Genomic DNA, 19,446 nt, shown 5'->3' with positions numbered 1-19,446 from the left:
CATCAAATAATACCGTGATCGTACTCTCGAAGTATCAAGTGGGCTTTTACGTAAAAAAGGATAACATAATTTCACGTTTGATTCATTGGAAATTCCTATTCCGTCATCCATTCCAGGGCGAAATCTATCGTTGATACAATAAATTAAATTCCAATAAGTGGAGTGCACCATCAGCATCATAACATATTATCGTACTTTCTATTTGAAATAAGTGGTTAGAAAATATCATCTAAAGAAATAAATAAAAATATATAATATAAATATATAAATAAAAATTGGGAAACCATCTTATGTATCCTTTTATTAATAAACTTATATTTAACTTTTTTTATAATATGCTTTGATATCACAGAATTATCTCAAGGGCCTTTTGTATGCCCATAATTTATCATGATCATATACAGTATGAATTTTCTCATACATATATTTAAAAAAATATAAAAGATCATCGTATTGACCCCTGTATCTTTGATCTGTGTCAGGTAACTTATTTTTAGACTGGCCTATACTGTTTTCTATGCAATTCCCTTCGTTATTATTTGTGGTAGCATATTCTGGTACCGTACCAAATGCGCATGTGTGCAATTCTACTAAGAACTGATGAATTGCTTCAATGGTAGCCAAGTACCACCTTGGGCTTTTCTTCTGATGTCGCCAGAACTGTGATATTCTTGATTTTAAAATGACACATCTTAAATCTGTAAATTTTGTTCATTTGAATGTCTTCTTAAATTGAAAATTGATATATTTACCTCTCAATCTTTGATCTTTGTAAATAGCTTTTGTCTGATGCCATGTGCTATCTATAAAAATAGCCCTTTTAATAGGGAATGTATCTTGTATTTTATATGCAACTCTCTTTCCATCTTGATTCATCTCTTTTATACATAAAGAATCCACTGTCATCCCAGCTTGACTAGGAAAAATTAAAACAGTCTATGGGATGATATTAAATCATAATGAAGTTCTAAAGAATTGGGTAATATAAAATACATTGATGATGCCATTATACCTCCTCTTTGTTCAGTATTTCTGGAAAATCAGGATATGTGTAGATTCTTACATCTTCTGGTGCAAGTATAGCTGCATGGATTGCAGTACTTTTTCCATCAATTTCACGTGCATGCTTAATAATATCAATTTTAATCGGTAGCTGAAATTAAAAATTCTCCTTTATTTACGTCCATCTGTATTTATGTCAACTACGTGATTGTCTTAAAACCTTTATTCGTGGGAAGTACTCATCACTGATGACTGGTAAATAACACGAGTAGCAAAAGAATTTTCGCGATTTGTAACAACGTGCACATGCTTCTCTACCCTCTATCGTATTCAAAACTTGTGCATCACTGATTTTTAAGTGACGAAAAGGCTCTTTATCAATTATGTTTTGTTCCCTCTCCAAGTCCGACAATTTCTCGAAATCGTTAATCACATTCAGCTTTGCCATATTTTGAGATTACATCAATTGTCTGTTTCACTTGTATAATGTATGATCAACAATGCAAACAACACTTTACATGATTATTAAAATATTATAACCTTTTGACATAAATACGATCAACAGATTTAGGATACATATTGCGTGATATTGCCTGAAACGCGTTTCGTTACATTAGATGGAGACACAATGCAAAAACGGCAAATAGAGCGTCGGTATATTCTCGGTGGACGCTTGGTGTTACACGTGTTGTATTTTAGTTTATGAAGTACAGTCACAGATGTCACATTCTTGTCAAATAACGTTTACGCAATGAGTTTTCAGTTTAGTTCTTATACGTGGTTAAATAATTTTTAAATTATGGTGGAAATTAAGTACATAATATACTTTGTATGTGCCGCAGGCTGGAAGCGCAGTTCGCAGAGCTCACCGCGAAGCCTCGAGGAAGTTCGAAAAAGAAAATGCGAGGTATATTTCTTTCTCTATATTTCTTTCCCGAGAGATTCAATATTTCATCCCTTAGCGCGATTTTTTTGTATTAGCGATTTTTACGTTCAAACTTTCCACGGAAAATTCACCCTTTTCCACGCGCCCTTTATACCGCGTCCGTGTGTACTTATCGTGTACTATACGAAATTTTCAAAATTTTCAATGTTAGTGTCTGGAATCTTTACCGCGATCCATATTTCGCATTGTGCCGAGAGTCAAACAATCATTCCACTCGAATGACAAGTTCTCGTCTTCCAGGTAGGTATTTAGTACAATTGTGACGCTTCTGATATTAATTCGTACGTGCATTAAATTATTTGAGAGAGAATTGTGAAATAAAAATGCTAAGATTCCTTTTCATTCATTTATTAATCAGAATTCAATCGAGTTCTTTTCTTTATTTCGTCGTAACATTCATTAGCACATACATTGTATTGAAAGACTAACATACTTTACAATATCTTACATTTTGAGATACAGAGAATCTTAAAGTAGATCGTAGTTCTTCGTCCGGTACCGTTTCCAAAGATTTTGCAAATGCTGTCAACCCAGGTCTCACCGCGTGGAGGTGTCTACGTTCGAGACCCAGGCAGTGGATAATACTCACTGCCCCCTTCCCTATTAAATTGCTACTCTATTATACGGAGCGAATATTAGAGAAGGATTTTATACGATTGCAAACAAGACTAACTATTGATTAACTATTGACTCTAATTTGGAACTAAGATAAGCACAAAATGCCAGACTTCACTTGGACAGCCAGAGTTCGAGCCGAGTAGGACATCATCGTGTTTGATTTGTGTACAAGTTTCCATGTGTCCTGGGCTTAATTGTAAGTAAATTTTAATAATTTAAATCTTTTATAATTCTTTAATCAAATCTGTTATTTATAGACATAAGAAGCTAACGAGAAATAGGAATCAAATGATAGTGTCTGAATCTATCGAGATGAATAGGAAATCAGGTGTTAATTAAAGACTGATAGTTGCAAATATATTTCTAAGTCTAGCTTTATGAATGTATGTAGTCAAAGTGATGATTTGTAAATTGACTCTCCTTCTGTATTTCTAATTAAAATCTTTCTGCGTCAATGCAAGGAATATATCGACGTTTGATCAAGCGGCAAGCTTCAATTATTACTTTCGTTTTTCAATAATTAGTTGATGAGCGATCCAGGTCTCTAAGAAAGAAATGAAATGGGTGTTATCTCATCCGTTTCCTTTTAATTAACCATTCCTTTGATATGGACAGTTAGTCGAATTATTCTTGGGTATCTTTCTACTCTGTTTCGCAGTGATAAAATCGTATAATTATTTCTGACTTGACGTTCATATAAATATAAAAAACTTTCAGTTGATTGTAATAGCTTTTATATCTCATCTCGCAGATTCTGTGTTTCAATACGTAGATTTCATTTTTATTGTATGTCATTTTAAAAATGGTCAGTACTTCGACATTTAGATAAATGTACATATTTGTATGTAAACAGAAGGATATTGGAATTATATAATTCATATTCATTAAGTTAAACATGTAAATATTTGCGAATCATATTTTTAATAAAATATTAAATATATATTTTTTAATAGCAATTATAGGAATTTCGAGCTTAATCTTTATTCGAACTTTTAAGTATTTTGATTAAACTATATTGAACAGGCTTGCATATATGACATTTAACTATGAAAACTGTAGAATAATTTTATTTGAATTGTGACTGCATTAACCAGGTATAATGATGATAATCCGTTAGCAAATAGATCTTACAAATACTGTAATCTGATAAACATGAATGAGTGCATCCATAAATTATCTTCTGTCATCAACTGAAATTTATAAACTTGAAGAAAAGCAAGTTCAATGTTTGTTTTACTCTATGTGGTGGTGAATACACATCGTTATACGTATGTATGGTTGGTCGTTAAGCGTAAGAGCGGAAGAATTGATTTTATTTATATATTTATGTTGAAAGGTGCACATTGAGAAATAATTTCTCGAAATTCCATCCTTGAGAATGGAAATGGAGTAAAATGTGTTTTTTCCGTTTTGCAATATTTCTGTATTAATAAAGTAACAATGTTTCAAATAAAATTAAATATTTTTGAGTAATTTCCACCATTTAGTCTTGCGAAAGTTGCGTAAAAAGGGCGGTGACCTGGCAATTATAATATGTGATTTCTACAGCCTGCGTTAAGTAGGTAATGGAAGCTTTCGTAGTCATTTAGCTTTCACACTTCAGAGAATGAGCTCTCTATAGGTCATACATCATTGAATAGAGAATAAATTCTGCTTATTCGTTGTTGTGTAGGTATGTACTCTACTTTGCGTTAAACATGTTGTCATCAATTTTCATTTTCAAACTGGCTGGCAAAAGAGTACGATAATTTTTACTCGAATAAATGAAAGACACCTTTTTACGTTTTATCGCGGAGTAAGCTGACAGTGATGCATTATTTGTATATGTATGCATATACAAGCTCCTGTTGTAGCTATGGTAAAATTTAGTACAACTTAAAATGTGAAAAGGGGCTAAAACTCTTATAAATCAAGCTATAGAAATAATATTGTCCATTTTGTGTTTCGCATTTTTTTTTTAATGCATGTAACTCATAGTACACTAATCTGTAATAAATTCATGGAAATTATTTTGTAGAAAGCAACTGTCGCAAAAGAGAATAAATTACTTTAATCGCTTTTCATGTTAACACGAGATTAAAATAAATAATTGTTAGTATTGTGCTTAGATAGATTGAAATGTTGACCTGTATGTGGGAACTAAAGCCGCTATTTCGATTTTCATGCTTAAAATATACATAGAAATTAAACATATCGACGAGACATTTTACGAATATATAGAATATGTATTTGGCCGTGTGCGTAATTATCATCGTCAGATTTGATCACGTCTATCGATCGATCAATACAAATCTTATTGAATATCTTCTGTATTTAGTCGATGCCGTTGGCTGTGTGCCAAGTCTCCTATTATGTCTTCGACTGGCAGCCAATTACACATTCTAATTAAAATTATAATTGCTACGGGATTATTTAATCTTTAAAAGTCAGATTCGTCCATTTTATTTTACGTCGAAGGTAAATTAATGTATCATTAACGGTAATTGGACTCGTTTGTTTCGTTTCGGGTATGATTGCTCGTTGGGCGAGTAAAGATATTCTTATAAAATACCAAAGATGCATAACATCGAAATTCAATTTTAGTATATTTTATAATTAAATATCTTAACGCAGCATTGTTATTGTGTAAATAGTTTTTCTAAAAATTTGAGATACTTTCTGTCACTGCCAAAGAAAAAATTCTCGCCTCGGAATCGAACGAGCCGAATGATTGATCCCTTTTGTTACGAGGTTCTCTCGATAAAGTTCTACGGAAGAGAGTGTGAATAAAGCTCGCGCGTGTATGCGCACGAAGCTCCATTCAATCGAACCTCGGATAGTTAATTAAACTCCGAATTTAATACGCGATCAGGTACAGATTATTTTCAATTGAGAAAAGGACGAAGCTTAGACTCGAGTATGCAAACGATCTCATCTATTTATTGGCAAACGCGAATACATCCATGTACAGAGTGAATCGATAAAAAATTACCGTTTCAAATATTTTTACAATTAATATAGGAGGTGAATTAGTTCAACTAATGTCAACTGTAGAATAAAGATTTTATGTAGGTAAAACGACAAATGTGACCGATATTTTCTCTTTCGTCCTGAACATATTCTATCTACTAGTTCTTATCGGTTCACCCCGTATATCACATCTCGTCAAGTCGTCTATTTACGTATGTATGATCCTTGAACAATTTCGAGTTATTCAATTGACGACGTCACGTGAATTCTACATTTATCTGCGTTTAATTTCGATTTTTATCTTCACGTTTTTCTAATTCCCACACGATGCGACGATACGCGTGTGGAAATCTATGTTTCGAAATGAAATCTTGTTCACTATTAGTAACCTTCATTTTTACTATTAATTTTAGAACTTGTTCTTTATACCGATTTGTCTAAACTAATCTTTATAAGAATTTGGGGAAAATTGACACTTTTACATTTGTTAGTATATTTATTTTTTTAATAATTTGCTTAATTGGTCCGCCATAGTAGTTACACCATATCATAAGCTTAGATTGCCGCACGTGCCTTCAGTGATGGATAATCGCCCCTCGGTGCACCTCTATTTGACACAAGATCCTCTGCTGTCAGGAACGAAATCGATGGCCATACAGAATCATCCAATAACCCCAGGAACATCGTTCGCATGATAGATTCCGTAGGGTAGATTCGACAAACGAATTCGCGCGTTGATTAACGTTTGATCAACTCGATCGAGATTAAGTATCGTCGTTTGCAGGGTACTCGCACGAAACAGGCCAGGTGTCGATTAGCCCAATTTTTTTGTTGACCAAAAAGAGAGATACACGATGGATAATATAAAGACAGTCGTTTCTCCATATAGCTTGTCTCGTTTGTCTCTAGACGTCCTCCAGCTATGTTTAACATTGCTTTATGTATCTATTTGGCGCTGGCGACAGTCCTTCAATATTCAAGGAAAACAGTATATAAGATTTAAATCACCTCCTTTCCTCTATCCTTCCTTCATCCAATCATTTTATTTTAGTACCAGCAAAGGTTTATAATATCATTATCAGTTATCGTTTATTTTCTGTTTAAATGCACGTGGAATCGTTTCCACAGGATAAAAGTGATCCTTAAGTGTATCCCATGTGTCTAACGATCTTTGGAATTTTTCATTACATGGTACCATCCAATAACGTTCAAAGCGCACTGCCATATTCTACCTACTATAACATCCGAGTGAAATCGTTATTTCCCATTTCCTTAATTGCTAAACAACATCGCCGGTCTTTAACACGAACTATGACTCTGTCTGATAGGAAAATCGAGATTTGTTTTACGGTTTCTCCCTTTTTAATTACAACTAAAACCCGAAATTGATACATAAATTTTGTCGTCAGTACAATCTATGATACAGTAATTTGGGAATTTAGATTTTTAATCTTATCCTAAACTTTATTGTAGTGAATCTATAGCGCAATTACGAATTTAGGGACACGTCTATAGATAAAAGAACGGCAACAGGCGATCTGGCCGGTTCAGTCGAATAGTGTGTCACTCCACTGTGGGAATTAGTTATCAGACCAAGGTCTAGTCTAGACGTTAAGAGCACTATTAGCAGCCATGATGATCAGCATGGTGTTACCACAACGGCGAAGTCTCGCACCGATGATGAGGTTTAATTGCATTACGATGGAATTTCTCGATGGTCCCGCGAGTAAAGGTACGGACGATACAGCGGTGTTAAGTGGACTTTATCGTCTCCTCATTGGATTACTACCGAATTACTGTGTCAATCGACCACCAGACGCGCGTTTCTCCGAATCCAGAGAACCACCCTTACGCACCATTTACTGATTTTAGCGTTCAGAACTGATAAGTCTATTAGCTCGTTTGAAATGGTGACTAATCCACGTTGTTTCTACGAAACATAATTTCAAACGAAACGATTTCACACTGATGGCAAAATTAAATGACGTGGAAAAAATTCTGTGTATAAAATTGAGAAACAAAACACGAATGCGCTTGATAGAAAAATCACTTGACAATTTTCACGCCACCATCTGCGTAAATGAATATTCATTTACATTCGTATATTTTAATGGATTCATGATGATATATGCCTACGTTTGTTCAGTCCTCGAGCATGAATTGTTGTTTAATGGTATACGAGTATCCTTTAATGGTGAGAAATTATTTTCGCGAGAGTACACACACGCACACTGTGGTAACGATTGTAGTTACGAGACGAGGGGAAGGTGAATCCTGCTCATACTTGTGGCCTACGTAAGGAGAGATGCTTGAGTTTCCGTCGGTGTGCGTGCTTAATGAGCAATAGCTTAGCATACAGTTTCCTAATTCGTGAATCTCATTTGTTCACTCGATAACGCGAGGTGCGAATGAGCTTGTTCGTAAAATATTAAGTATTCAAATAAATACGGTGCTCGCTTTAGATAAACAAGTTAAATGAGAAAGACCTATAATAGAATTAATTAATATTGTCCTTTATTCGGTGGACATCTAATAATTACAGTGTCTCAACAAAATAATTCTTTTTTTAACTTATTTAAGTTATTGAATTAATCTGCAGTGACGTACATGGGAAATATATTATACAAATTTTACAATAATGGCTGGAGATTGTTATATAAAATCCAAATGAAAGCTTGATGTGAATAGAAGATAATAAAAGATGGGTTATCATGGTAGCCAGTATATATGAATTGTAAGTTGTATTATTGAAAAGTTTTGTCAATGGAAACCGAAATCGGTATAATATTTTATCGATAACAATTGAAACGTATCTTTTGTTATTTTATTAATTACGTTCGGGGGAAACGTAATGATTTCATGGTAATAAATCCGTACGAATTTGTAAGGAGTTCCATTTGAAGTACGACGTAAATAATGTTTTAACGTTTCCTCGTGAGAGAGAGAGAGATAAAAAGAAAGAGAGAGAGAGAGATATATATATATTTAATTTATTTAAATTGCACATTCGATATTTGGTGTAATTTAAAACGTATTCGTTTTCATAATTAATATGGTATTGTTTTTGGTATTTCGTAATAGATGCTAGTTCTCATCTTGATTAACTTCATTACCGAAAGTTTGATGCCAGGGCAGATGTTGCATTTTCATAATAACCGCCACTGGTCAATGTGTACAACATGCAAATAGTTAAATTGCAAATTCATCATGCATAACATGGGTTCGAGAATTATGTGAAATTGAAATTAGACGTACGCTCATTAAATACGTACGTATTATAATAAATGGATGTAGATAAATCCTGTTTTCATTTCATTCAGGTAAAATCCAGTTATGTTTGCAATATTTTAGTTAAAATAACATTTCTGGAATGAGTGTTAAAATATGAAAACAATTTTCGTGGTAAATGATGACCATAATTTCGTGCAACTTTTCTTTAAATTTTTTTCAAAACGATAAGTAGCAACAGTTTTATTTAGATATAAAGAAACTTTCTTAAACGATTTTCAAAGAAAAAACTAGATTCAAGACGTTTACATTATCGGTAGATATTTCTTAATTTAAATGTGAAAGGAAAAATTTAATTAAAGTTCCTCTGTAGGTAAAAAAAAGGAATTAGTCTTTAATCTTGCACATTAAATAATATAGGAAAGCTTAAGATAATTATTTATCTATCATTTCCAATCGTTGATTGTTTCAGGAAAAAATGAGCTCTGGATATCTTTATGATGATCAGATTCTGATTAATCTCGAGACAGACTTCTTAATCCTAAGCGAAAAGGTACGAAGTTCGAAGGGATGGAGCGGTTCCATAGGGCCAGAGCAGCTCTTCCCGGCGTGGCAAAGCCGTGTCGAGCGGAGTCGAGTCGAGTCGGGACGGCCGGCTATAAAAGCCCTCTCGCACCGAGCCGTCGACGTCACACGTCGTTAGTACTCTGCACGGTGAGGAAGTCCCGACGTACCACCTGTTATCCTGGACGGCACAGTTACCACCGAACCGAAACGAATCGAATAGAAGAAACATCCTAATTGAAATCGACACTTGTACGAATAACCATCGGCAACCTCTTGAAAAATACCGGAAGTTGATTTGTCAGGATCCCGATAGTCCGGGAGGTTCTCCTGATAGCTAACTTCGAGTCTTCCTTTTCCCGGCGGCCTGTTCAAAGGGAAGATTCTTATCTACGAGGAGTATCCCACGATTCGTAATCTGGTAAGTGCTTACACATGTTTTCTATGTTTACTAGTTTTGGCGGGATGATAAGAACGATGGTTTTAGAAAGTGTCATGTTCCTATTCAAGCACGTATCTAAGAATGAGCCAATGTTTTCTCATTCGTCCATATTTTTGCTTATTTTCATTCGTTTCAACTGTCGTATTAATTTCTGTAGGAATTCGCTATGTTTCGAGATTAGCGCGTGAAATGTCTACATTCTTTCTCGACGAGACGCTGTGGACTTGGAATATTACGTGCGTGTGTTTGTCAGTGCAATACGTGCTTCGGGAGATTAGTGCAACGAGATTACGAAAAACGCGCGATTTATCGAATTGCATTATTGCTTCACCTATTTTTAGATCGCGTTTCGCAAGTCCCGCTGGAATTTCGCGATGTCTCCTCGACTTTGTTAAGCATCTAGCGCAATAAAGTGACAGATGCGAAAGTGAAAAGTAATGATAAGAGCGGATCAAGAGCATTAAAACAGATTTGCGAGTCATAGAAACCTTCGAACGCGAATATCGGTCTGGCTGCGATGATAACGACGAATCGCAATGAACGGCCGATCGATTACGCGTTTAAAAGTAAATAGACTTACCGATTTTAAGAATCGAAAATGCAAATCGGCTGATCGACGAAAAATATTCGTATTCCCCTCCTATTTTAGAGTTCATTCGGTTTGATTTGTTTTCGCGGAAACCGTGTTACGCCTCAAAAATTTTACTGCTATCCGTGATCTCAAACGTGAGTCACACGCCACGATTTAGATTTCGTCACTACTTGCACACGCGTAACGAAAATAACGACTTTCAATGGAAAATTCGTACCGTTTTCTTGTTGATATTAAGTTTCAACGTGTGTATGTATAGAGATTCAGATTGATTGAGTTAGAAAATAATATAACAATTTTTTAGAAAAAGTCGTTCTCTAATAGTCAATTGTAACTTTAATTACTTTATTGAGCTTATTGACCGGTGGCAGTTTTGTTCGTGTTAGTATTTTGATTACCTGTTTCAGGGAGTCATTTCAAAATGTTTCACTCTCTTCCACCTGTTAATTAACGTCAGAGGTTAACGATCAACTGCGTAGACCCTTCGCGTGATGGTATCGCATTACGTGTTAGAAAGAAGGCAAGCGCTCCTACTGCAGCGCGAGTAATTTGATGTAACAACTTGTATACACTTACAATTTAATTTTTGAAAAAGTTCATAATGTAAATTATAATAACGTACTTACATTCTTTTAGTTTTTTATACGACTTGTGCATTCTAAATGCGCGACAACTTGTTCCATATATTTTTGATAACTTCGTAAAATGCAACTGATTTTTTAAAAGGAATAGAATTATCTATTGTTATACTATTTTAAATAGTGATAGGAAATTGTATAAGAAATAAAAAACGGCAAGCGGGGCGGGCATTGTATAAACTATAAAACTTGCCTATTTATCGTAAACGCTCGCGATTTCTTTCTTGTTTCCGTGATTGGATTTAGACCCAATGGGACCAAAGACCTGGTCTACGTTTCCTGAGGATATTGAGAATATTGGATTCGACTATATTGCACTGCGAAAGTATATGTTACCGCCTTCGCACGACTTGAAGCGTTGCTCGGCGTGTAACCAACCCACACGAATTGCTTATTTTCCGTTCAACAATTTTCATTCGTGGCGCCGGGCCGTGCGTTTAAACGTCACTCGACGATTTTGTGACGTATGGTAGAAACCGCATGGCCAAATAAGAGCATCAGTTTCTTCCTCTTGTAGTGAACGAGGGAACGTGAATTATTTTTTGTTTTTAATCAGACGAAAAGATTTACTTTTTTCAAAATATTAGTATGCTTTACATTAAATAATGTTAGCATGATATAAAATCGTTTTATTCTGCCAACGAATGATTGACTGGAGACTTACCATAGCATCGGCGGCAACTTTATGCTTCCTCTGTTGATCGTAAAAGTAAAGTTGGGAAAAAAAAGCGTTAAGGATTTACAAGGATCACGTATTCTTTCCTCGTCTATATCCCGTCGTTCCATAGCACGAGAAAACTTATCGCTCGGAGGATATACGGATCTTATGAAGCTTTTAATATAACTCTAACGGTGCGAAATTATCCTATAAAAATTTTGCCAATCGTTCGCTAACGGTGAGAGTGCAGAGATAAAACGTCTTGTTCAATTTCACCACTTTTACCTCCTATCTTTACATCCTAGATTTATAACTGTCGAAATAAAGAACATTATACTTATAATTAGCAAACTCACGGAAAAATCGTAGGACGACGCAGTGATAAGCAAAGTAGTAGGCAATATTTAGAAAAATTCTTATTCGAAGAAGAAAGAAATAGAAGCTCTGAATCGTACGATTTCAGTTGTAATTGGAAATTTAATTTTTATTTCCCACTGATTGTACCATGCCACTTGAAAGTTAGAGAACCCCATGACGAGTCCCGGGGGCTCGAGTTTTCTTCGAAATATCTATAGTTCTTCAGCGAACAAATATGGCTTTCGAAACGGTGCAAGCAATCTCAGTTTACTCATGAACCCGATTCAAAGTTCTCTCTCATTTCTCGAAACGGATCAACTGTCAGGTACATCAATTAATTTGCATCCTTTTGATTTTCCCGTTTCCCATTAAATAATTTCGTGGAATGAAATAATTTCAGTTTTAAAGGAAGTTCTAGTTAGATTTTCTTATATCAAGTTTCATTATTTGATCCAAATATTCGATGAAATGATCTATTTTAACAATTAAGTTTATGTTGCATAATTCACCCATAAATTATGAATTCCTCTTTACAGCATCGACATTCAATTTAGGTACTCGCCCGTTCGCTGTAATGCGCCAGTCTTCTCGTGAATCCAATTTCTTTCGAATTTCAATCGCCGACAAAAGAGAACCCGTCGAAAGTTTCGAACAGCGCAGGCATCGATTTTCAATCCCGGTGTTCCGTAGCTCCTCGAGATCGAGTATACGAATACCATCGATTGTTCCGACTTTCCGATAATAGTGCCGTTGACAGCTCACGCCTTAACAGAATTATCGAGATCTACTTCGTCGTAAATGAGATTATAACCGCCTTTCGTTAACGCAGCGTCCCTTGGCCGTCGTAAAATTCGCACGAGACTCCCGAATATATCGGATTTTATTGTATGAAGAAAGAGTTTATGAACGCAAGGGCTTACAGCATTTGCTGAGTAAGAAAATAAATATTTAACATTATGAGTCCTGCAGAACTATTAGACATTTTCTATTAACGCCGGTTTTCCCTTAATACTTTGTTACTCTGTTGAGTACGGCAAACACGTCACCGGATAAAGTAACTTCTTTCTGTTTAAAGTGCGTGCTCGCCGGTCTATGCATTCCATGATATCAAACGGACTTTGTCCGCCCGAGGTGTAGCTTTTTCGCAGGGTGCACAGTAATTGCGCGAAACTTTTTGTGTACTCTCTATTGTGACAGATGAAATAAAGCGATTGTTTTCGACGGAAGTTATAAAGCGAATAAAAGCGGAATGCTCTTATTTCATCAAATGCGTTCATGTTCATAATGAACATGATCTCACTTTCTTAACAGGGAAGATTCTTCTAAAAGGGAACAGTTATTACTATTTAGTATGATAAGAATTAATGGTTACGTCACTGATATCAAACGTGATTGCGCATTTGGAATTTTATTATGACAATTTCAGAAATCGTTGTCCATAGTCTCGATTCTATGGTGGCATTTGTAAAATGCATGTCTAGTGACACAACACGTGCTCCGCAATGACAACCACACTTGGTCGCAAAGCACTCACGGTAAATGAGTTTTGGACTAAAACGGAAACGAAGAGATAAATAAAGCCTGTACCGGGGGAGGGGGGGAGGTGGGTCAAAGTGCGATTGTTCAATTTTTATAAAAAATTAGACGGCGCTCTGTGCTCTAGATAAAATATAACAGTCGTAGAAATGTAATATCCTCGTACTCGGGAAAGTTTGTATACAGTTGCCAGTGAGAATAGCATTGTAGATACCGCTATTAGGTTTTCTCATTTTTCAAAAGGTTGAAAGCGTTCATATATATATCGTGCACATAGCACGTATGTAACATCGCAAATTGTTTGTATTTTGTCAGCAATGCTGGGCGTAATTCAAGATAGAAATGAAACAGGGCTCTCGGACTCCTATCCTGGAAATTTTAGGCCAGCAAATAGAGTGCACAACTGGTTAATAATTTTGTACTCGGTCCAGCACGTAACACGAGGATTGACTGAGGAAAGCATTACCGAACTACCGGTTATTATCCCTCAATAATCGAATAGATTAGCCATATTACGGATCGGCTAACTGGTTTTCGAGATAGACCGGTAATTAGTCTTGCGAGAGTCAGTCGCGCGTCGGCCGTGACGGAATTTATCCCTACATAATGTGTGTACGTGTGAATATACAGTAAATCATGCGAACGCCCCGTGACGAGTATAATCGATTGCCGCGTTCGAAATAAGAAATCGCGGCGGCGACGATTTCGATAAAACCGTGTAAAATTAGAAACGAGTTACGCGGCCGCTGCTTTAAAACTCGTCCGTTTATCGTCATGAACGACGCGGCGCCAACGAGCTGAAATCGTTATCGCGAGTTCATTGTGAAAAACGTGGATCGCAGTTGCCCACGGTCCGTTTGTAATTTTCATTTGTAGCTCCAGTTAACTCCGATTTGATAACGTTTAATACGAAACGGCGACACGGCGATGATTTAAGGTCGAGGCTGTCGGATAACGAGTTACCGCCAGCTTCGTACCCGGAATATTGTTTGCTGGTAAAAAATGATTATATGTGATTAGCAGGCCATCGACATTTACGCGTTTACTCGTAAATTGGAATATAGAACATATATCACGATACTGGTAACAGTCATTTATCTCATGCGTTTCGGTTTTGAAAGGAGTGGTTGGTGACAATAGCTTTACAATATATTTATATGCATTCTATATACAATAATTCTCTCTGTGTAATATGATATTATAATACTTGATACATATGATTAACGTTTACGTAACAGCTTTCACCTTTAGTGTTGTGTCCTTTCTTAATTTGCATACACATTCTGTATTGTATTTGATAAAAATCTTTTTGCCATCGATAGAACGTGTGTCTGGTTAATATCAAATAATTTCGTTACGATTAAAGAGAATATTATATCAACAAAAATTTGCTTAATAAAATTGTACGTGACATGGTTGGACTCGTCGAAGGGATAATCGCCACGTTCCCTTCTGTAGTTATGTTCGCTTTTGCCTCGGGATACGACGACGTTAATCCTGGGATTACGATATTGGTCCCCGAAAATATTCTCGTCGGTACTTTAGCAGAGCGTTATCTTGTTTCGTAGAGAGATGTTGATCAAAGCAACAGATAGCACAAACCAAACAGCTGCCCTGGAGGTCCTGGATAATGAACACTTACTAGTTTTCTGAAAATTGTCTAATTCAAATTGTCATTTCTGAAAATAATTGTTTCACTCGTGGGAGAGAAGTTTTGATGAAACAAGAGAATTGTTCAACTTCGTAGGTATTTTAATAATTACCTTCGAAATTGGTTTTGACAAACTGACTTCTGTATTAATTAATTATCTTGTTGCAAAATGTGTCTCGCTAATTTTTCTTATAACGCTAGCTAATATAAATTAACCAAAGTTTGAACTCGTTACAGAGCAGAATATTATAGAATGAATAATTCATCGGCCACATTATTAAACGTCTTCCCAGGAATTGAGATCTCTGCTAAGATTAATTATACGCGAGAATTATTCGTGAGAGATACGATAAATTTTCTTAAAAATTTCCTCGTTCTGTGTAACATTTACCACGGGGTGATAGATAATTGCACTGAGAGAAAGAGGAAGGCGAAGCAGAAGGTGCTACGTCACTAAAGTAATGACTTCAATCTTATCGGTACCTTAAAGCTATTTAATGGCCGTGGACGCGCGATTACTATGCACAACCCCGTTTCCGATTACGCCACGAAATCGCAAGGAATTTCTTTTGTGGGCGTACCGCAGGCTACCTGTCTACGCACTTAACTAGACGCAATTACCTTCGGCACCTCTCACTCCCGGGCAACCTTTCATTTCGCAATGTACACCCCTCGTTCGAGTATTATACGTAGACAGCGGATTTTATGCATTCATAGAAAAATAATCAATATAAAGAATGTCGATTGTGTTAAAAAATATTCAAAATACTAGAAGATGAGTGCCTATTACAATGTTTACATGATAGCAGTATTTCCTATTTATAATACGTTTTTTAAACTGATAACATAAACATTTTATTTTGCATTATTATATATTAACTAATTATAATAATTACATGTATAGAGCAGTATATAAAATAGAATATTGTGGAGGGGATGTGTCGCACCTGAAATGTCTATTTGCAATTTGCATTCACTTTTTTTTAATAAATAATATTTTATAATCAATGCAGCAGACGGGGTTTCTCTAGATTCCTTGCTGCAACCTTGTTAAAAATTGAAAGAATCTAAGAATGTCAATTTGATGGGAATGTCATTAGTCGAGTTAAGTAAATGATCAGTTCGCCACAATATATTCAGTGAAATATGTTGATCCGTACGCACATAACAGGTTCTATATTATCTCACGTATCACTCCGTTGGCATCTATTTTATAGGTAAGCTACTTACGTATATAGATACCAACGTATACATATGTATGTACGTAATTCGAAATCCCGCGTGTATCTTTTTATACGCGTTTATGAATTTCCCATGCGAAAGCCGTTCTCATCCAGACGCTTTTACGTGAGCACGGCGGTCTCGCGTCGCGCGCCCGTAACCGTGAAAGAATATTTCAAAATGTCAGAGGACACTGTAAGACCACGTCGGTAGTAGTTAACATGCGCGTAGGCCCATCTGAGCCCTGTGCATTATAAAATTTTGTTGTTCATAGCCCAACGGGATTTAGTCGCCTGCAGCTAAATGGTTTATCGGTTGTTGCGAGGTAACGTGGCAGAATTGCTGTGAGACACCTGGGAATCCGATCTGATCCAACTTCCATTGTTATCACATTTATTGTACGTTGCTACGCGTCTTATGATACATTTCGCGTCGTTTATTTATAGTTTCTAATATTTTTCTGAACGTAGATAAAACTGCTCGGCTCACAGAGAAAAGGAAAATTACCATTGTTAGCGTTACCCACGATTTAATGTAATTGTTTCCTCGGTTTCTCCCTTCTACCAAAAACGAGCCGTAAAACAAGTTTGATTTTTCCTTCTTCCACTTTGATTAAATTTACAACGATATTCACACAATGGGAAAGTGCCTCTGTTTTTGTGAAGTTTACGCTGGAAATTGACTAGGGTATCCTTCGAAGCCCTGCGGTATGCCTTTATAACGTGATATACGCGTTAAAAGTTTCGCCTTTGTAAAAATATATTCCCCGGTAACGTTCGCATTTTGAATGTAAGCATCGAATGATAATGTTTCCGAGGGATTCACGTACATCGGAAAATATATTATTCGATTACGGCATTGTTATCCTGACAGTTTTTCTCTTAAACCCATCTCGCGCAACGAATGAGAAACATGTAAAAACGTGGCGAAGAAGAAAATAACCGATATTACTCGTTGCGTGTTGCCTATTTTTTCCGTTTGCCTCTTTGCGCGTGTTATGACGAGAATTTATTACTAGACTGCGGATTTTATGCAATTATAAGAAAATTGAATGTGCAGAAATAACAAATGCAACGTGTAATGTTGTATAAAACAGTTGAGAATATCTGAAGCTGAAGGGATATTTCAATGCTTGAATGATTAAACAAATGTGTATCGAAGACACTTTTTAAACTGATATCATAAATATTTTATTTTGCATAAATTGGAGATCTAGTATAATTTTAGATTTAGATAAATATTTTTTTATAAAAATAAATCTTTCTTTGCTGTAAATAGCAATAAAAATGATAAGACGTCACTAATTATTGTAATATAATATAAGCTAACAAGTACGTAGGCGATAAGGTAATTTTCATGATCGATATGAAAGAATTTCTCTCATACACGCGTTATCGGTGCTAAACGTTCGGTCAAGGGGCAAAGGTTGATGAATACGTCCCCATCGTCAATTATACATAGAGAGCCAAAGACTGCGGTATTTCACGAAATCAGATAACGCTAATGGAAACCGAAGAGTCGTGTGTACCCAGGCATGACAATTTTTTGTTCAACCCCTCGTCTCGTGCTGCTCGAAGATAAGTCAGGACGAATAATGAATGGATTAAGCAAATTTACTCGCGAAACGTCAAGGAGATGTTTAGGCACGTTTCCCTGTATTCAAACGTAATTACATTATGCACTTTTCGTACGACAATAATTATTTCTTTCACAATGAAGTATATAACGATCTTCGGTACATACGTATCATATAATCTAATTTTCTCAGTACACAAGCATTGTCGTTACTGGGAACTTTTTTCAAAATCATTTCTACCTGATTTTAATGTGACACTCTGTGCATTATGTTACATTTTTTAAATGATTGCATAGTATTTTATGATTAAATAAATGTTGATAATTCTATCGACGTTTATTTGTTGCGAGAGCAGAGAAGTCGTGAGTTTCGTATGGAATTTTACTTTACTATAGGATGTTTCTGTGACAAAATTCCTAAAATCGTTAGGCTAACTTTGGGGTCAGTGGAAGAGACATGAATATTTCGCATTATTATGCTCCGCAATATAAACGGTACAGAGTCAGAGAAGAACTTCAGGCGTATTATTATTATTTTATCGTGAACTAGTATTTCCTGTCATCCACAATACTTTTGTTTTAGTGAAAAATTGTAGAATTCATTTTTTATCTGAGTACCTAATTCTCCTCGTAGGTCCTATGATTGTTAAGCTATAATACACGCTGATGCAATCTAGATAAAACTGTTGGTGATGAGTAAGTCAAGCTTTTTTATTTTTTAAAGTCTAAAAGAAATTTCATTTTAATTCTTCCAATAAATGATCAACTTGTTTTAAACAAATTATCGATCCGTTGGATTTAATTAGATTTTCCTGTATACCTTAAAAGACCACTAAAACATTTGTAAAATTCAACAAAATTGAAAAGAATTTGAAAGAGTAAAATTGTTCTACATCGAATTTCTTTTATCCTGAGATCAAGCAATTCTTTATGCAAGTGAATTAAGTCGGTTATTGTGATAAGATATGTATATCCAGTTTCTTATTTAAAGTTCCCTAAGTCGTTGTTATCTTTAACATCGAGAATAATTTTCCCAGAACCCATAATCTTCGAAATAAGCTTAACAATTTTTAACGCAGCTGAGGGTTGAAGTTTCCAAAGTTTAGTACGGGTGCATATCGCGTCGAACAAATTTCCATAATCTTAGCAATTTACATTAAATACAAAACTCGGACCAACTGTAATTACCATTTTACAAGACATTCTCGAGAATGTAACAGGGGACAATTATAATTAGTTCAAAATTCTTTGTGTCACACAATGCTCGAACATTTTATTCAACATTATACGAATTGTGAAAAAGGCGTAGTATAAAACTATAATACATTTTTCACAATTAAACTGCGGATTTTTATGCAAAATAAAACATTTATGGTATTAGTTAAAAAAGTTTATTCGAAATTTCTTTCATCAGCTAAGCATTGAAATAGGCACTCGTCTTTTAATATTTTGTACATTCTTTAACGTGA

The 19,446-nt window shown here is 35.4% G+C and overlaps 3 protein-coding genes across 7 annotated transcripts in view; 2 read left to right on the top strand and 1 right to left on the bottom strand.

The window, feature by feature from the left end:
- Positions 1–263: 263 nt before the first annotated feature.
- LOC108623423 (DTW domain-containing protein 1) lies at positions 264–1,588 on the bottom strand. The gene is made up of 4 exons (XM_018021906.2): positions 1,223–1,588; positions 1,013–1,153; positions 753–936; positions 264–698 (listed from the first exon to the last, which is right to left on the bottom strand). The coding sequence occupies exons 1-4, from the start codon at positions 1,448–1,450 to the stop codon at positions 355–357; spliced, it is 897 nt and encodes a 298-aa protein (XP_017877395.1). The 5' UTR covers positions 1,451–1,588; the 3' UTR covers positions 264–354.
- A 126-nt stretch (positions 1,589–1,714) lies between these two features.
- LOC113464135 (uncharacterized) lies at positions 1,715–9,446 on the top strand. Of its 5 annotated transcripts, none has more exons than XR_003388969.1 (3): positions 1,715–1,909; positions 2,483–2,762; positions 2,824–3,411. XR_003388969.1 is itself a non-coding variant. In XM_026812255.1 (3 exons), exons 1-3 carry the CDS (start codon positions 1,802–1,804, stop codon positions 9,223–9,225), a joined length of 207 nt encoding a protein of 68 aa, XP_026668056.1. In that variant the 5' UTR covers positions 1,715–1,801; the 3' UTR covers positions 9,226–9,330. The 5 variants fall into 5 exon arrangements, 3 of the variants coding, with proteins under 3 accessions (XP_026668056.1, XP_026668055.1, XP_026668054.1); XM_026812255.1 differs by lacking the exons at positions 2,483–2,762; positions 2,824–3,411 and adding exons at positions 2,100–2,188; positions 9,216–9,330; XM_026812254.1 differs by having other exon boundaries at positions 2,657–2,762.
- Positions 9,438–19,446, top strand: part of Dh44 (corticotropin-releasing diuretic hormone 44) — a 24,307-nt gene continuing 14,298 nt past the window's right edge. Inside the window, exon 1 of the mRNA XM_018021905.2 lies at positions 9,438–9,728. The gene's annotated coding sequence lies outside the window, so the exon portion shown is untranslated. The remainder of the gene's footprint in view (positions 9,729–19,446) is intronic.

This window comes from Ceratina calcarata, unplaced genomic scaffold, assembly GCF_001652005.2.
Source record: "Ceratina calcarata isolate Rehan_Ccalc_2016 unplaced genomic scaffold, ASM165200v1 scaffold267.2, whole genome shotgun sequence".
In the NCBI taxonomy this organism is placed as follows: Eukaryota; Metazoa; Arthropoda; class Insecta; order Hymenoptera; family Apidae; genus Ceratina; species Ceratina calcarata.
Note: the sequence above shows the minus strand (reverse complement) of the source record. Positions and strands in the feature narration are given on the sequence as shown.